This window comes from Miscanthus floridulus, chromosome 10, assembly GCF_019320115.1.
Source record: "Miscanthus floridulus cultivar M001 chromosome 10, ASM1932011v1, whole genome shotgun sequence".
In the NCBI taxonomy this organism is placed as follows: domain Eukaryota; kingdom Viridiplantae; phylum Streptophyta; class Magnoliopsida; order Poales; family Poaceae; genus Miscanthus; species Miscanthus floridulus.
The window spans coordinates 46,312,343-46,329,402 of NC_089589.1; the positions used below are offsets into that span (position 1 = coordinate 46,312,343).

The 17,060-nt window shown below is 46.1% G+C and overlaps 2 protein-coding genes across 2 annotated transcripts; both read left to right on the plus strand.

Moving 5' to 3' along the window:
• Positions 1-323: 323 nt before the first annotated feature.
• LOC136488550 (uncharacterized) lies at positions 324-1,772 on the plus strand. The gene has a single exon (XM_066485450.1). The coding sequence runs from the start codon at positions 324-326 to the stop codon at positions 1,770-1,772; it is 1,449 nt and encodes a 482-aa protein (XP_066341547.1).
• A 2,073-nt stretch (positions 1,773-3,845) lies between these two features.
• LOC136488551 (secreted RxLR effector protein 161-like) lies at positions 3,846-4,517 on the plus strand. Its single transcript, XM_066485451.1, has one exon. The coding sequence runs from the start codon at positions 3,846-3,848 to the stop codon at positions 4,515-4,517; it is 672 nt and encodes a 223-aa protein (XP_066341548.1).
• The last annotated feature ends 12,543 nt before the right edge of the window (positions 4,518-17,060 follow it).

The window sequence follows — 17,060 nt, forward strand, 5'->3', positions numbered from 1 at the left end:
TCCGGTGACTAACAAGTGGCATCAGAGCTCAGTTCGAGGGACCTCGCCGTCGCCATGGTGTCTCCGACGAGAGCCCGTGGCCATTCACTGTCCAAGAAGGATGACGGCTCCGGTGGCAAGACGCCGCCGTGCACGCCTACTCCGACTCGTTCCCTCCTCGTCGTTCACGCACGCGCGACGCACGCCGTTCGCGCACCCACGACGCACGACGTCCGCGGGAGGTCATCATCGAACGTATCATCCGGGAGGGCAGCAGCTCCGGCAACTGGCCGCAGCTGACAAGGACGAACTACCACGAATGGTCGCTCCGCATCAAGCTGAAGATGCAGGCGCGTCACCTCTGGGACGCCGTCGAGTACGACGATGTGGAGTTCGACGACGATCGCAGCGCACTCGACGCGATCTGCAGCACAGTCCCGGCGGAGATGGTGCCCGCACTCGCGACCAAGCTAACTGCGAAGGAAGCCTGGGAGGCCATCAAGACCCTCCGCATCGGCGACGACCGCGTGCGAAAGGCGACCGCGCAGGCCGTCCGCTGCAAGTACAAGGGCATCGCCATCCGCGACGGCGAGTCAATCGAAGACTTTACGCTCCGTCTAACGAACATCGTGCAGCGTCTGGCAATGCTGGGCGACCCGGAGCCGGACGAGAAGGTGGTGGCAAAGTACCTGCGCGTCGCGCGCCCAAGGTATAAGCAACTTGTCATCTCCATAGAGACCCTCCTGGACATCTCCACGTTGTCCATCGAAGAAGTCACAGGGAGACTCAAGGCTGCCGACGATGAGCCCCCGCCGGCGCAGACTGTTGCTGGGAAGCTGCTACTCACGAAGGAGCAGTGGATCGAGCGCTACAAGAAGCGGGACCAAGGGTCCAATCGTGGCGGCTCGACCTCTGGCAGCCGCGGCAAACGTCGTGGGAGAGGCCGCGGCCGTGGCGCCGGCGGCAGCAACGACTCGAGGGCTGGTTCCAGCACGGGCCGCCCAATTCCTGACGATGAGTGCAAACATTGTGGGAAAAAAGGCCATTGGGCCAAAGATTGCAGGACAAAGAAAAGGGAGGAGCAAGCCCACGCGGCCCAAGACGATGAGCCCACTCTTTTGCTAGCCATCAGTTCCACCCACGAGCAGGAGAGCTCGTACTCCTTCGTACCGTCGCCGCCGCCGCACAGTCAAGTGCCGCCGCCACCGCACGGCTCAGGGCCGCCGTCGCTAGCTCCACTGCTCGCCCAGCCACCGCCCGCTCCACCACTCACGCAGCCGCCGCCAATACCAACGCGCCCTGCTACCCCGGCGACCCAAGATGGCGCCGCCCTCCACCTCGTCGAGCAGAAGGTCCACGCCACCCTCGACGCCGCGGAGGACCGGGATCCAAAGCGCTGGATCCTGGACACCGGCGCGTCCAACCATATGTCGGGATCGCGAGCTGCCTTCGCCGACCTCGACACCGGCATCACCGGCACCGTGCGATTCAGTGATGGCGCCATCGCGCAGATCGAAGGGAGCGGTACTGTGCTCTTCGCCTGCAAAAATGGCGAGCACCGGTCACTCCCGAACGTCTACTACCTTCCGCACCTCACCGCCAACATCATCTCCGTCGGCCAGCTCGACGAAGCCGGGTACCAGGTCCTCGTGGAGGACGGCGTGATGCGGATCCACGACGAGGAAAGGCGCCTGCTCACGAAGATCCACCGCAGCCCAGGGAGGCTGTACGTGCTCGACGTCACCATCGCACGGCCGGTCTGCCTGGCTGCTCGCGTCGACGACGACGCCTAGGTCTAGGACGCCCGATTTGGGCATCTCCACTTCGCCGCTCTGCGGAAGATGGGCAGAGACGGGCTCGTCCGAGGTCTGCCCCTACTCACTCAGGTGGAGCAGGTCTGTGAAGCCTGCCTCGCTGGGAAGCACCGGCGCGCCCCGTTTCCCCAGCGTGCGTGGGGACGTTCCACCGAGGCGCTCCAGCTGTTGCACGGTGACTTGTGCGGCCCCATCACACCGGCGACGCCGAGCGGCAACCGGTATTTCCTTCTCCTCGTCGACGACTATTCTCGTTACATGTGGCTCGCCCTGCTGCCTACCAAGGATGCTGCCCCGACGGCGATCAAGCGCATCCAGGCCGCTGCGGAGCGCAAGAGCGGGAAGAAGCTGAAGGCGCTGCGGACGGACCGTGGCGGGGAATTCACTGCCGCGGACTTCGTCGACTACTGTGCTGAACTCGGTGTCAGGCGCGAGCTCACGGCACCGTACACGCCACAACAGAACAGTGTCGTGGAGCGCCGCAACCAGTCCATCGTGGGGGCGGCACGCAGCATCCTAAAGGCGAAGGACCTCCCCGGCGTGTTCTGCGGGGAGGCAGTCACCACGGCGGTGTACCTGCTCAATCGATCATCGTCAAAGAGCGTCGGGGGCAAGACTCCCTACGAGCTCCGGACGGGGAACACGCCAGCTGTCCACCATCTTCGGACATTTGGGTGTCTCGTCCATGTGAAGGTGACTTCCCCAAGCCTCAAGAAACTCGACGATCGTAGCCGCAAGATGATCTTCGTCGGCTACGAACCGGGTTCTAAGGCGTACCGTGTCTACGACCCGGTGGCGCGGCGTGTCCATATCAGTCGCGATGTGGTGTTCCAAGAAGAGGCGCAGTGGAGCTGGGGTGAAGGCCACTTCAACGACGGCAGGGACTTCGTCATCGAGCAGTTCCCCACAGTGTCGCCCGAGGTGATCACCACCACGACGTCGACGACCACACGCACATCGACTCCAGGGGCGAGTTCGTCTACATCGTCCTCTTCGACACCACCACCAGGCTCGCCGTGGCACACAGCCGGGAGCGCGACGCCGGGCACGCACACGCAGCTGCACACGGACCCGGTCGAGTTCGTGTCACCACCGGGTGCTGGCGCATCGCAACACTTGGACGCGGACCATGACGATGATGTTCCCCTCCGGTACCGAGGTGTCGACAACATCTTGGGGTCGGTCACACCACCTAGGGTGGCCGCACGAGAGCTGGAGGAGCAGCTGCTGCTGGCGAGCGAAGTTGAACCTATAACGTTCGAGGAGGCGCTGAAGCATGAAAATTGGCGCCACGCGATGCTCGACGAGTTCACCTCCATCGAGGCCAATGACACTTGGGAGCTGGTCGAGCCGCCGCTATGGACGCGCCCCATTGGCCTCAAATGGGTGTACAAGACCAAGAGGGATGAGGCTGGGCTGATCACCAAATTCAAAGCCCGGCTCGTCGCAAAGGGCTATGTGCAGCGACAAGGCTTGGACTACGACGAAGTTTTCGCACCAGTGGCTCACCCTGAGTCCGTGCGTTTGCTGTTGGCCTATGCTGCGTGTGAAGGATGGGCAGTGCATCACATGGACGTCAAGTCCGCGTTCCTCAACGGGGAGCTACTAGAGGACGTCTACATCGAGCAGCCACCAGGCTTTGTGCTCAAAGGGCACGAACACAAGGTACTTCATCTCGTCAAGGCATTGTATGGTCTGCGCCAAGCTCCTCGTGCCTGGTACTCCAAACTGGACGCCTCATTGCTCAAGCTTGGGTTCACAAGGAGCACTTCAGAGCATGCTGTGTACCTGCGTGGACAGAGTGATCGGCGTCTAGTTGTGGGGGTCTATGTGGATGACCTGGTGATCACCGACGACAACCACTCCGACATCGACAAGTTCAAGGAGGAGATGAAGTCGACGTTCCAGATGTCTGATCTAGGACTGCTCAAATACTACCTCAGGCTGGAGGTGGTACAGGCTGAAGATGGGATCACCCTGTGCTAGAGAGGGTATGCTGCGAAGATCCTTGAAGGAGCCGGTCTCGCCGGCTGTAAACCAAGCAAGACTCCCATGGAGCCATGGTTGAAACTGAGTAAGTTGAGCACTGCCCCTGCTGTTGATTCAACTCAGTACAGAAGCATTGTGGGATCTTTGCGCTACTTGGTGAATTCAAGGCCGGATTTGGCATTCTCAGTGGGTTATGTAAGCCGGTTCATGGAGAACCCAACCACTGAACATATGGCAGCTGTCAAAAGGGTGCTCAGATACATTTCTGGGACCTTACATTATGGCTGTCAGTACAAGAGGAAGAGAGAAGCTCAGCTGATGGGTTACAGTGACAGTGATCATGCAGGAGACATTGATACAAGGAAGAGCACCTCAGGAGTTCTTTTCTTCCTCAGCAACAATCTGATCACCTGGCAATCTCAGAAGCAAAAGGTAGTTGCACTGTCTACATGTGAGGCAGAATACATGGCTGCAACAACAGCTGCTTGCCAGGGAGTCTGGTTGGCACGCCTCCTCGCAGAACTCAAAGGCAAGGAGTCCAGTGCCATCAGCTTGAAGATTGACAACCAGTTGGCATTTCAGCTCAGTAAGAATCCTGTGTTCCATGATCGCAGCAAACATATTGATGTTAGATACCATTATATTCGCGAATGCATTGAGGAAGATAGGGTTAAGGTTGAGTCCATTGGGACTGCTGAGCAGCTGGCTGATATCTTGACAAAGGCTCTGGGATAGGATCGTTTTTGTGAACTTCGTTCCAGGATCGGTGTCATCAATGTACAGAACCTGCGCAAGACTTAGGAGGAGTATTGTTAGTAATTCTTGCGCAGGATTAGTTGCAAAAGATAGGCATGTTTCCTTTTCTATTTTGCATGTGCCGAGCACCAACCTGTGGTTAGCCGCACACTTAGGAGGCCGTGGAGCTGGACTAGCTCGCCCACGAGCCTGGGATCTCGGTTGTGCACGACATCGTGGGTGTGGGGATGGACACACCAGAGCGCGATGCACGGGCTGCCGCTGAGACCTCCGTTCTTTGTAATCCATTTCAATAAAAGGAAGAAAGCAACTCAGAAAAGTTGCGCTTTCAGGCAGCACCAAAAAACCACCATGCATCGTCGTGCTCGTGACCTCCCGCCGGCATCAACCGCCGTTCGATGACTAACAGCCACTGCCCAGCGTCGGTGACACCCTCATTTTGGGATGTCAGACATTAACAGCAGCATCTAGAGATAAACAGTTGGGGACGACAGAGGTCAAACAAAGTTGAGTTCTTATGTGTTTGAGGGTAGCCACTGCTGGGTTTGGTGCTCCACACACGCTGCAAATGGTACTGGTACGTAGGCTTGACCCAAAGTGTCACACCCCAAAATTTTTCAATTTTAGATTATGCATAGAAAACACTAATTAAAATAAACATTTTAATATTTGGATAAAATTTCCTAAGTTTATTTTAATTTAGCCCAATTAGTTATATAAAAAATGTGAATCTTCAAACTTTTCTGAATTAATTTGATGGGCTTTTACTTGATGTGATGTTTGCTTGTTGCTTGAGTTTTGTGCTTTTGTGTGTGGTAAGTTTTCAAAATGCGCTTAGATGTCATTGTCACGGGGTCAGAACCGCGTCAAGCATTGTTGTTCGTGGTAGTGTCAGAGTGCATAGAGGGGACACAATGGTTTATCCTAGTTCAGGCCAATCGATGCCCTACGTCCAGCAGTTGATGATCCATGTACTCAAGACCACCCAAAATCTAGGGGTAACAACAGAGTCTATAGGAGAAAGAGAGAGATTTGGTAGGGGATCGCTCGGTGCTGATCCTAAGGTTGCCTCGCCGCCGGTGGAGCCTTCCCCCTCGCCGGAGAGGAGGAAGACGACCGTTGACACCTATGGTGGAACACAGAGACAAAATCCGCAAGGCTTAGAGTATGAGTAGAGAGGATTCCTATGGTTATGACCCTATGCAAAGCAAGGCTTATGATTCTAGTGTTCACTTTGGGACACTGCTTAGCCAGTAAAGCACCGCTAATTGATAACTCTACCGACGTGACTACGGTCCTACTATTTAAGAACCTGCTCAATTCGGAGTGGACTACAGAGGATAGATGGGGCTATCACCACCCACTACTACCACGCAACCAGGGAGCAGGGAGCGAACACAGGTAGCCAATAGCCTAAGAACCACGCTTATGATAACGATTACTACTCTAATCCAGCTAGCAAGAACTAGAGTACTCAAAAGAACTGTGAACCCGTGAATAAAAGAACACAATACTTGCAAAAATCAATTACCAAAAGTATCGCAGATGCAGACTTGGAGAAGCCTGGATCCGCCAAGGTACAAGCTGTAGAGAAAGTACTGATAGGCCGATACTTCCTCCACACTCTTCCCTCACTCTTTGTTTATTGTGTACAAAGAATAGATCCTAACTAGAGGACTAATCTCTGTTGAATGCGATGCCCTGATCCTGAGATGAGGATACGAATTAGGGTTTCAGAATGGCTTCAGGGAGGGGGTAGGGGCTGCTATATATAGGGAGAACCATCAATTCTGAGCCCTCGTATCAAACCGACTTAAAACAATGGCGTAGATTTGATTTTTAAGGCGGTGGAGAACCGACGTTTGAAGGACAGGCTGACACGTGGGACCAATAGGCTGGCTGGCCTACAAGTAGGGCCGGCTGCCCCCCCCCCCCCCCCCTTTCAGTCTCTTGGCTCGATCTTCAGTGGAGAGTCTTCTGGAATCTTTTTGAGTTGTTTTCATCGCTGATAAACATGATTAAATATGACGATTAGATCCTCCTAGACGGATTTCTGGATAAACCCTGCTAAAAAGACATATTCACCAAAACTCGTAGAATTTATTAGTTTAAACCCCTAGACCTATGTTTGGTAATGGAATTAAGTATATATGAAGGTTATATTGATGGTTTATGATTGATGTTAACTACCATCAACAAGCTCCCCCAGCACTTAACCTTTGCTAGTCCCTGAGCAAAGCTAAACTTGAACAATGGATCAGGAGTTGCATCAATGTTCTCACTCCTCAAAAGTACACATGCATTTAATCAAAAATTCTCCTCCGGATTAGAATAAACTGATCTGACTTTCAAACTTACCCATATTACCTTCAATCATGGGGCTTCTTTAGCCTTCACTTGGGTCTTGAGCAATTGAAAGACAGAACGATCAAGTCAAGCACTATGTCTCAAGTTTTTTGTTCCACCATTGTTCCTAGAGTTTTTATAAGTTTTCAAAATAAAACTTAGAGATTCCATTGTATAACACTCTCAAGTCTATCAATATATGTGGTATTTTTGGATCCTCACCAAGGCAATAATGATGACATGCCTTTTCTTTTCCTACAACTAAGGCTTATGTGGAGCTCATAGGAGTGGAGAATAGCATGGAAGAGCATACTTGCAATACAAATATTGTAATGTCAAACCTCAGATCCAAAGAGAGTTGAGTCATACAATCTAGTCAAGAATGTGCATGTGTGTGGATGTATGGTGGATATATATATGGTGGCTAACCTAATTCTACTTTGCTCCTTGAAAACATATCTCTCTTTTAAAACTTGGAAACATTTTGCAAGAGAACATGGGCTATCTTATTCATCCCTTTTTTTAGGCGAGCATCTGAGGACCCATTGTTTTCAATATCTCGGACACTTGTCCACTTTTTTCAATTCTCTTTTTAATTTTTTATGAATAACTTTTGCAAAGCACATGCTTCTTTTCTACAACAAAGCTTTTGAGAGATAACAACAAGAACTTGGAGCATTGATTTTGAGTGGAAACCTAACACGCTTGTTTTTGTGTTCACCCCCTAGTGTAGGAGTATAACATTTTTGGGTGGATCTAAATGGAAGACATGTTTTTGTGCCTACCCCCTAGTGTAGGAGTAGTGCATATCTAGTTGGTGTGTACGTGATCTTGATTTTAAGAGCATGACAAACCTCTCATAAGGGTCAACTAAGCTTAACAAAACTCAATGCAAAAGCAAGCATCATATATGTGCAAGTTTTTCTAGCCTAAATAACATGTATGGCTCTAGCGGGAATTCAAGTTTTGTCATACAGGAACTCATCATGTAACATTTTGTGTTTTTCAAAAGATAAATCTCTAGAACTTTAGTGTGACTTGGAATAAGATAAACAAGCATCTCAGACCTTCTCATATCATACTCTGTCAATTACCTAGACTTAGATCAAGCATATGCTGCCCACGAGTTTCAAGTTCAGAGTAAATCCTTATATGAAAATAATTTTATCCAAAAGTCGGGAGAATCCAAGGCTGAAAACTAGGTACTTGAAAGGAATGACAATAGAGCAACTATTCATCATTTCCATTTTAAGAGATTATGTTCAGAGTCCCTTTTTATTTATTTAGCTCTTAAAGGAAATTAAAGCAAACTAGACACTACTCTTTTTATTTTATTTTCATTTGTTTACTATTATAGGGATAACTATTTATTTTGTTTTTAGTTTTACATTTTTTATAAAGCAAACTAAATATAATAAAACAAAGTAAGAGAAATACTTAGCCGGATACACGAGGGTACCTTCTCCCCCAAGCTGGTTAATGGTAAACCTAGCCGAGGACGAAGTGCAAGGCTAGCAGACCCAAGACAGGTCGGCCTACCTTTGTCGTGGTTCTTTCATCGTTTGTCGATGTCGTGCTTTGCTTGGGAGGTTTGCCTCAACCACACTTGAATTATGTTACCTTGCATAAACAACATGTGGAGACAAGCACCAACAAAAGACTATAGAGATCCTAGGCGATACTTTATTCGAATGTATATATAGATAGCTTAGCAGGTGGACATGTTTTTTAAAAGGTTTTTCACTAGAGTAAAGAAGAAGAGATGAATCGAAAATGTTACTTGAATTCTATATAGTTAATTATATCCAATTCTTCTTGCTGGCAATTGTGTGTCATGGAAAACTTTTAAACGCTGACCATTTACCTTGAAAAGCATACCTTCATCATTTTGAAGAGTGACCGCTCCATGAGATGATGTGCTAATTACATTCTAAGGTCCTTCCCATTTGCTTCGTAGTTTTCCATGTCCAAACAACTTTACTCTAGAGTTGAAAAGCACCACATTGTCACCTGGTTTAAATTCTTTCTTTTTCAATCTTTTGTCGTTTGTCATTCCTCTAGCTCAGAGAGTTGCATTTTTCTATTCTTCCCAGTGCTTCAAAGTCCATGTTCCATCTTTTTATGTCCCAATGTGGTTTGAATTCCAACTCAATAGGTAAGTGACATGTCTTCCCGTAGACAAGTTGGTATGGTGATATTCCAAGAGGTGTTTTGTAAGCTATTCTGTAAGCTCATAGTGCTCCGTGTAACTTATCCTTCCATGCTATCCCCATCTCATTAACGGTCTTCTACAGAATGTTCTTGATTTGCTTGTTTGACGTTTTTGCTTGTCCACTAGTTTGAGGATGATTATGGTGTTGCGATGTTATGATGGACCCCATGATCGCATAAGAAGCGTCGAACTTTCTATCAATGAAATGAGGCCCTCCGTCACTAATTACCATGCGTGGAACTCCAAAGCAGTGGAAAGATGGTCTATGAAAACATCCTGTTGGCAGTTATTGGAGTCTGTAGCTCTACAAGATCGAGCTTCAACCCACTTTGAAATATAGTCGACTGCCACCAGGATGTATTCACACTATTGGGATTTAGGAAATAGTCCCATGTAGTCGATTCCCCAAATATCAAAGAGTTCTAACTGGAGGATGGTGGTGAGTGGCATGGCGTCTATTGCATTGATACTCCTGTGTTTCTGGCATGGGGTACACCTCCATATGAAGTCTTTGGTGTCATCGTACATGGTTGGCCAAAAGAATCCACTTTGCCAAATCTTAGAATTAGTGCAGAATGCCCCATAATGTCCTCCATATAGTGATGAGTGGCATCTTCGATGATCTTGTTTGCTTTCTCAGCCGGAACACATCTCCTGCTTTCTCAGCTGGAACACATCTCCTGAGTAGTCCATCGGAGCAGACTCAGTAGAGATGCGGTTCATCCTATAGGTGGAGGCGACTTTCGTGGTTGAACTTCCGCTTATTCTCCCCTGGTGGTACATAACCTACAACCATAAAAATAAAAATATTCACATACCAAGGATCAGATCCTACGACCTTTAGGAGCATGTTGTCCCATAGAAAATTATTGATGGGCATCTCCTATGGATTCTTGAACTGCATTCTTGACAAGTGATCAGTTATAGAATTTTCTATTACTTTCATATCTTTAATTTCTAAATCAAATTCTTGAAGTAAAAGAATCCATCTTATAAGCCAAGGCTTAGCATCTTTCTTAGTAAGGAGATATTTAAAAGCAGCATGATCAGTGTAAATAATAACCTTTGCTCCTCTTAAGTAAGATCTAAACTTGTCAATTGCAAAAATAATAGCTAGGAGCTCTTATTCAATTATTGCATAATTAAATTGAGGTCCTGATAGAGTTTTACTAGCCTAAGAAATTGCATGATGCTTTCTATATTTTGATTGACCCAAAACTTGCCCCCACAGCATAATCACTAGCATCATACATGATTTCAAAAGGTAGCGACCAATCAGGGGGTTGAATGATTGGTGTAGAGATGAGTGCTTTCTTAAGGATTTGAAAAGCATTTAAACACTCATCATCAAACTCAAAGGGAGCATCATTGGCTAACAAACTTGTAAGGGGTCTAGCAATATGAGAAAAATCTTTTATAAAATGATGATAGAACCCCATATGACCAAGGAAACTTCATACCCCTTGACGTTTGTAGGAGGAGGTAGATATTCTATTACTTCTATCTTAGCTCGGTCTACCTCAGTCCCACATTCGGACACCAAATGTCCAAGCACTATGCCTTCTCTAACCATGAAATGACATTTTTCCCAATTAAGGACTAAGTGCTTTTCCTCATATCTTTGCAAAACTTTGTCTAAATTTTCTAAGCAGTCATTGAAAGTTTTTCCATAAACAGAAAAAGCACCTATAAAAACTTCCAAGATTTCTTCTATCATATCAGAAAAAATAGACATCATGCACCTTTCGAATGAAGCTGGAGCGTTGCACAATCCGAAGGACATCCTACAATAATCATAAGTTCCATAGGGACAAGTAAAAATAGTTTTACTTTGGTCATCAGGATGGATCAGGATCTGATGATAGCCAGAATACCCATCAAGGAAACAGAAGAAAGAATGCTTTGCAAGCCGTTCCAACATCTCATCGATGAAGGGTAAAGGAAAGTGATCTTTCTTTGTTGCCTTATTAAGTTTTCGGTAATCAATGCACATCCACCATCCTATGATAGTTCATTGTGGGATTAATTCATCTTTTTCATTTTATACCATAGTCATGCCCCCTTTCTTTGGTACAACTTGCACTGGGCTTATCCACTCACTATATGGCATGGGATAGATTATCCCGGCATGCAAAAGTTTCAAAACCTCTTTCTTAACAACTTCTCTCATCGTATTGTTAAGCCTATGTTGGGGCTCCCTAGAAGGTGGATATGCTAGATCTATGGGAATGCTGATGGGTGCAAAGGGTAAGGACTAATCCCCTTGAGGTCTTCGAGTGAGTAGCCAAAAGCATAGCGATGTTTTTCTAAAACTGGTAAGGAGCCAGAGGGTCTCGTCCTTAGAGAGTTTATCACTAATAATCAGAGGAGACTCCCTATCATTGTTTAGAAAAGCGTATTTCAAACCTAAAGGAAGGGGTTTGAGCACAATGGGGGGTTTTGGTGGCTCTTTAGTTTCATCTAGAGGGAAAGGATCTCACGGTTCTTCTTCATCTTGGATGAAATCCTAGGCATCTTCTTCGAAATCTTTGTCGGAAAGCTTCCAGGAGCGAAGCTGCCATAATCTGCTCCATTGGATTTTGCTCGGTACTCAACTCTGCCTTAACATGTAATGAGCAAGTGATGGGAATAGATAGGTTTATGCTTTTCCCGAGACTTACATTTATACTCCCCTTTTTTCCTTTATGTAGAAGTGTCTCTATTGGATGCCCTATCAAAAGATCAAACTCCCAAATATAGAAAACATAAAAACTAAGATACACCTTGGTTTCGTCTACTTTGATAGGGATGAGGTGAAAAATTCCTTCACTAGGAAGGATTTGCCCTGAGAGACTTTTTAGAAACTTGGTTGTTGGAGTTAAGTGCATATTTTCAGAAAGGGTATGTGCAAAAGAATTAGACATAAGATTTACTCCTACAACCGGATTATAAAAAGCATCGAAGGAGGTTTTATGAATCTAACAACGAATGGAGGTAGAAGGAGAATCTAAATGAATAACTTTAGGAGAAAGCTTGGATTCTCCCAACCACTCATTGCTTATGATCGTTGTCAACTCCTTCATAGTCTTTTTAAGGAACTTCTCTTCGGTTGGGTCAGGAAGATGCTGGTTAGGTGATAATGGTGCTGAAGATTTCCTTATTGCATAATAATTTGAGGTGTTTCCAAAGTTAGAGAAAAGATCTTCCTCGAATTCAAACATATTTTCCAAAGGCAGAATTTCTTCCTTCTTTGGTGGTTCAGGAATTTGGAGGACAGTTGAGGCTTCAAGTGGAGTAGCTAAAGGCTCAGGCTCGACTATCACAGGTTCTTCCTCAAGAGTTTTCTCAATTACATCTTCTGGGCTATCATCAAGAACGCTGGTGTAGGGGGTGTTATCTAGGATTTTTCTTCCTTCACTAGCGGAACAATGTAAGAAAGCACCTCCAGAAGATGAATCAAGAAACTATGCGGTCTCCCCACTAAGACCCATATAAAAGTGTTGTAAAAGCCAAGGGTCATGAATGGCAAGGTCAGGGCCATAATTGACTAGGTCATTAAAATGTGCCCATGCCGCACCAAGAGATTCTTTTTCTTTATGTTTAAAGGATAGAACCTCTATTTGAAGGCTAACCACTCCAGAGATGGGAAAGAAAGATAAGCAAAAGCTAGAACATAAGGCTTCTCAATCTCCTTGTACACTCCCTATGGTTCGTGTATACCAGTGTTTAGCTGTTCTCGTCAATAGCTTCCACTTTAAGGTTCCATGTGACATGCCTACGATATGCACGCATGCACAAGTTTGCTCAAACTCTCGTAGGTGGGTATATGAGTTTTCAGTGCCTTCTCCTGAGAAGGATTGTTCTTGGACCAAATTTATTAAAGACGGACGTAACTCATAGCTAGGTGTAAGGATAGGTTTTGAAGATTCTAGTGGCTCTAGTTGTGCGCCCGTGGGAGCAGCGAATTGATTAATAGGAATGATGTTATCCATGCTAAAAGATACAATGACAAACCTCATTTGACAAACCTCGTTCGACACAGAGACAAAATCCGTAAGCGCACGGGTATCAAAGTAGTTTTCAACAAGAGTATTATCGAGTATCATATCCATGGGGAAACGTGTGTGTTGTCTAATTACTAGTTTGTCCAGGGATAGCAATCAAGTTTTCAAGTACGAGTAGAGAGGATTTCTATGGTTATGACCCTATGCAAAGCAAGGCTTATGATTCTAGTGTTCACTTCGGGACACCACTTAGACGGTAAAGCACCGCTAATAGATAACTCTACCAACGCGACTACGGTCCTACTTTTTAAGATCCTACTCAATTCGGAGTGGACTACAGAGGATAGATGGGGCTGTCACCACCCACTACTACCACACAACCAAGGAGCAGGGAGCAAACACATGTAGCCGATAGCCTAAGCACCACGTTTATGCTAACGTTTACTACTCTAATCCAACTAGCAAGAACTAGAGTACTCAAAAGAATTGTGAACCTGTAAACAAAAGAACACAATACTTACATAAATCAATTACTAGAAGTATCTCAGATGTAGACTTGGAGAAGCCTGGATCCGCCAAGGTACAAGCTGTAGACAGAGTTCCGACAGGCCGGTACTTCCTCCACACTCTTCCCTCACTCTCTATCTATTGTGTACAAAGAATAAATCCTAACTAGAGGACTAATCTATCTTGAATGCGATGCCCTGATCCTGAGATGAGGATATCAATTAGGGTTTCAGGATGGCTTTAGGGAGTGGGGTAGGGGCTGCTATATATATGGGGAACCTTCAATTCTGAGCCCTTGTATCAAACCGATTTAAAACAATGGCGTAGATTTGATCTTTAAGGCGGTGGAGAACCGACATTCGAAGGAGGGGCTGACACATGGGACCCACAGGCTGACCGGCCTACAGGTGGGGCCAGTCAGGGCCCCCTATCAGCCTCTTGGCTCAATCTTCGATGGAGAGTCTTCTGGTGTCTTCTGGAATCTTCTTGAGTTGTTTTTGTCACAGATAAACATGATTAAATATGACGATTAGAGGTAGCACTGAAACTTAACTGCCTTGCTCTCAATTTATTATTTGGGAAAGTGGGTGCCACTGCAGGTGTCTTGTGAAGCACATTCAGAAATAGTCTTTGTGGTTTGTGCACTAGTTAAATATTAGCAAGTAATCATAAGCACCATAGAGAGATTGGGTTTGGTAACTCTGTTTGTGTGGTCAAGTTTCTTTACGGTTTTTGGATAGTCTGCACATCGAGCTTGCAGACTTTCTGTTCCATTGAGCTTGCAGATTTCTGATATAAGTTTTCAACTTTAAATAAATACCTGGTTGTTTTCAAGAGTTTTTTCTTTTGTAACTTTGCTCTTGCAAATAGCACTTAACTCCCAACTAGCTTCTAATAGCTGTTGAACTGTATGTCTTGCAGGTGATCTTCATTCTGGTGATGATTTACTTCGGGGTAGGCCCTCTCTCTTTCATAATCACAACTAAATAATTCAGTGTTGATAGATTGGTGTTCTAGTAGTATAGGCTGCTGTAAAATTCAGTGTTTTATCTATGTTGTAGAACAGGCATGCAACTTGCTCTACTTTGCACCAATTTATGGCTGCCTCTCTATAATTGTTCTCGTTAATGCTTCTATGTAGTACCAATTAGCAACCATTTATGTTCAGATGGTTCGCAAAAAAAAATAGTTATGTTCAGATAATAACCTTACTAACTGGACATGATATGGACTGATGATAGATGCTAATGTTTGCTCCAGAGGTCTATTTACATGTTGCCTACGTGCCAAGTAATTATTGTACTGTTTTGTTAGGTTTCCCATTTGTTTCTTGGCATGAATTTAATGTAGTGTGCTAATTGAATGTGTGTGGAGTTCAAATTAAACTTAGTTACCTGTACACCTAGTTGTGTTGCGCACTGAACTTCAGCTTAGTTACCTGAATTTAAGTACATCTGGATGTATTCCACTCGCTGTTGCAATCAGTAGGATGAAGTTGAGCATTTAAAAATCACTTTCAGTTAGTTACCTGAATTTGAGTATACGGTTGTATTGCACACTTGCTGCTGACTGCTTTGTTTAGCCTTTTGCATTTTCATTCAGTGTCTCTTTAGTGTTCTGTATGTTTCCACCTCGCATTCAGTTATATATATGAATATTGCTATGCTTTCCACGTTGATTAGTAAAGTTCAATTTTCTTGTGCACGACTGCGTTGCTGCAATGGTTTTTTTTATTTGGATTGTTTGATAAGTGCGCAACAGAATGCAAGTAACATTCTGTATATGGGCCATCCTCGAACTTTGTCTTCCAAAGTAATTTACTCTGCTGTAATGAATTCATCTATTACAGCGCTGTAATGGATGAATTCCAGTTTATATTTGGGCTGTAATCTAATGATTATTAAGCTGAAATTTCTGCTGTATTTTATTGACGAAATGGTGTTTTCTTTGACGAAATGTGGCCAGCTTTGAGCGGTCGCCTGGAAAAAAGTGATACCTGCTCAAATCAAAATTTGACACGTGGACCAATTAAAACTTGCCACATGTTCGTATAGAAAATTGACATGTGTACTAACCAGAATGAGACACGTGGTCAAATCAAAATTTGACACGTGGACCAATTAAAACTTGCCACATGTTCGTATAGAAAATTGACACATGTACTAACCAGAAGTTGACACATCAGCTGACACGTTGCACCATGTCAGCTTGCTATAGCCAGTCTATAGCCATTGCCATGTCAAGCTATAGCATATCTATATCCACTGCCACGTGACCTGCTAGCGTGGCAAACACCGCCACGTCACCTGCCAACATGGCAAACGCCGTCACGTCACCTACTAACAGCTTGCCAAAACAGTTCTATGATGGTCAGTTTTTCGTCACAGATCAAGCCACTTTCTATGACGAATTTGTAGATTCGTCACGGAAGTTCAAGTATGACGCCACATCTATGACGAGCCGTTTTTCGTCATAAATTCATCATAAATCTAAAATTAAGACAAATTTGGCTTCTTCAGTGAAACGAAAGCTGTTCATCATGAAAGTGCAGATTCCTAGTAGTGATCATCACCGCCGGATGGTACGCCGGACCGACGTTGGTGTCTTCTTCATGACCGCCGGATGGTACGCCGGCCCGGCAACGATGGTTCCCTCATTACAGACGGACGGTATGCCAACCCGACATCGATGATTCTAGTATCGTCACTAGATGGTACACCAGACCGGCGTCGATGGTTCCATCATCACCGCCGCATGGTACGCCGGTCTGGTGCTGATGGCTCCATCACAACCGTGGGATGGTACGTCGGCCCAGCGTCGATGGTTCCATCATTACCGCCAGTTAGCACGACAAGCTGGCATTGATGTGTACAATATCAGTGCCGGCCTATGAGTTAGCCCAGTGGTGGTCATGAGATCATCGCCGCCGGATCATGTGTTGGACCGACGATGGTAAATATCGTCACCGCCAGCATGCAACCTGTAGAGATGAAGCTTGCAGAACACCGCTGACTTTTACCAAAGGGGCGAAAAACCGTCGGTAAAGGGGGTTCTAGAGCCGACGGTGATAAGCTGTCTGTAGTAGTGGAAGCACCAACCAGATGTGATGGTACGGAGAAACACCTATTGGTAGCAAGTCCTCCATTGGTTGGGCTCAACGGTTGGGGTGGATTATGTAGCCCTTGGTGGTGATGCCAGCAGGAACCACCGTCGAGAGGGGAGGGGAGGGGAGGGTGCACAAATCAATGAACCATGTCCTTTATTTATACTAGTCACACGGATGGCCAAGATTGCTCCAGATGATACCAGGCAGTCACCGTATGAAGCATTGATTTTATTAGAACAAACATCCATTGACCTGGTCATTCTTAAACAGTTCTAATTCATTAAGTCACATGATCTAAAACTAATTCATATATACAGTTTCACAACTAATCCAATCTGATTGGAATCCTCGATGTTGGAACAAGGATA

Bases quoted from the DNA above. Each gene is read 5' to 3' on its own strand.
- LOC136488550 (XM_066485450.1), top strand. From the start codon at position 324: ATGCAGGCGCGTCACCTCTGGGACGCCGTCGAGTACGACGATGTGGAG.
- LOC136488551 (XM_066485451.1), top strand. From the start codon at position 3,846: ATGGAGCCATGGTTGAAACTGAGTAAGTTGAGCACTGCCCCTGCTGTT.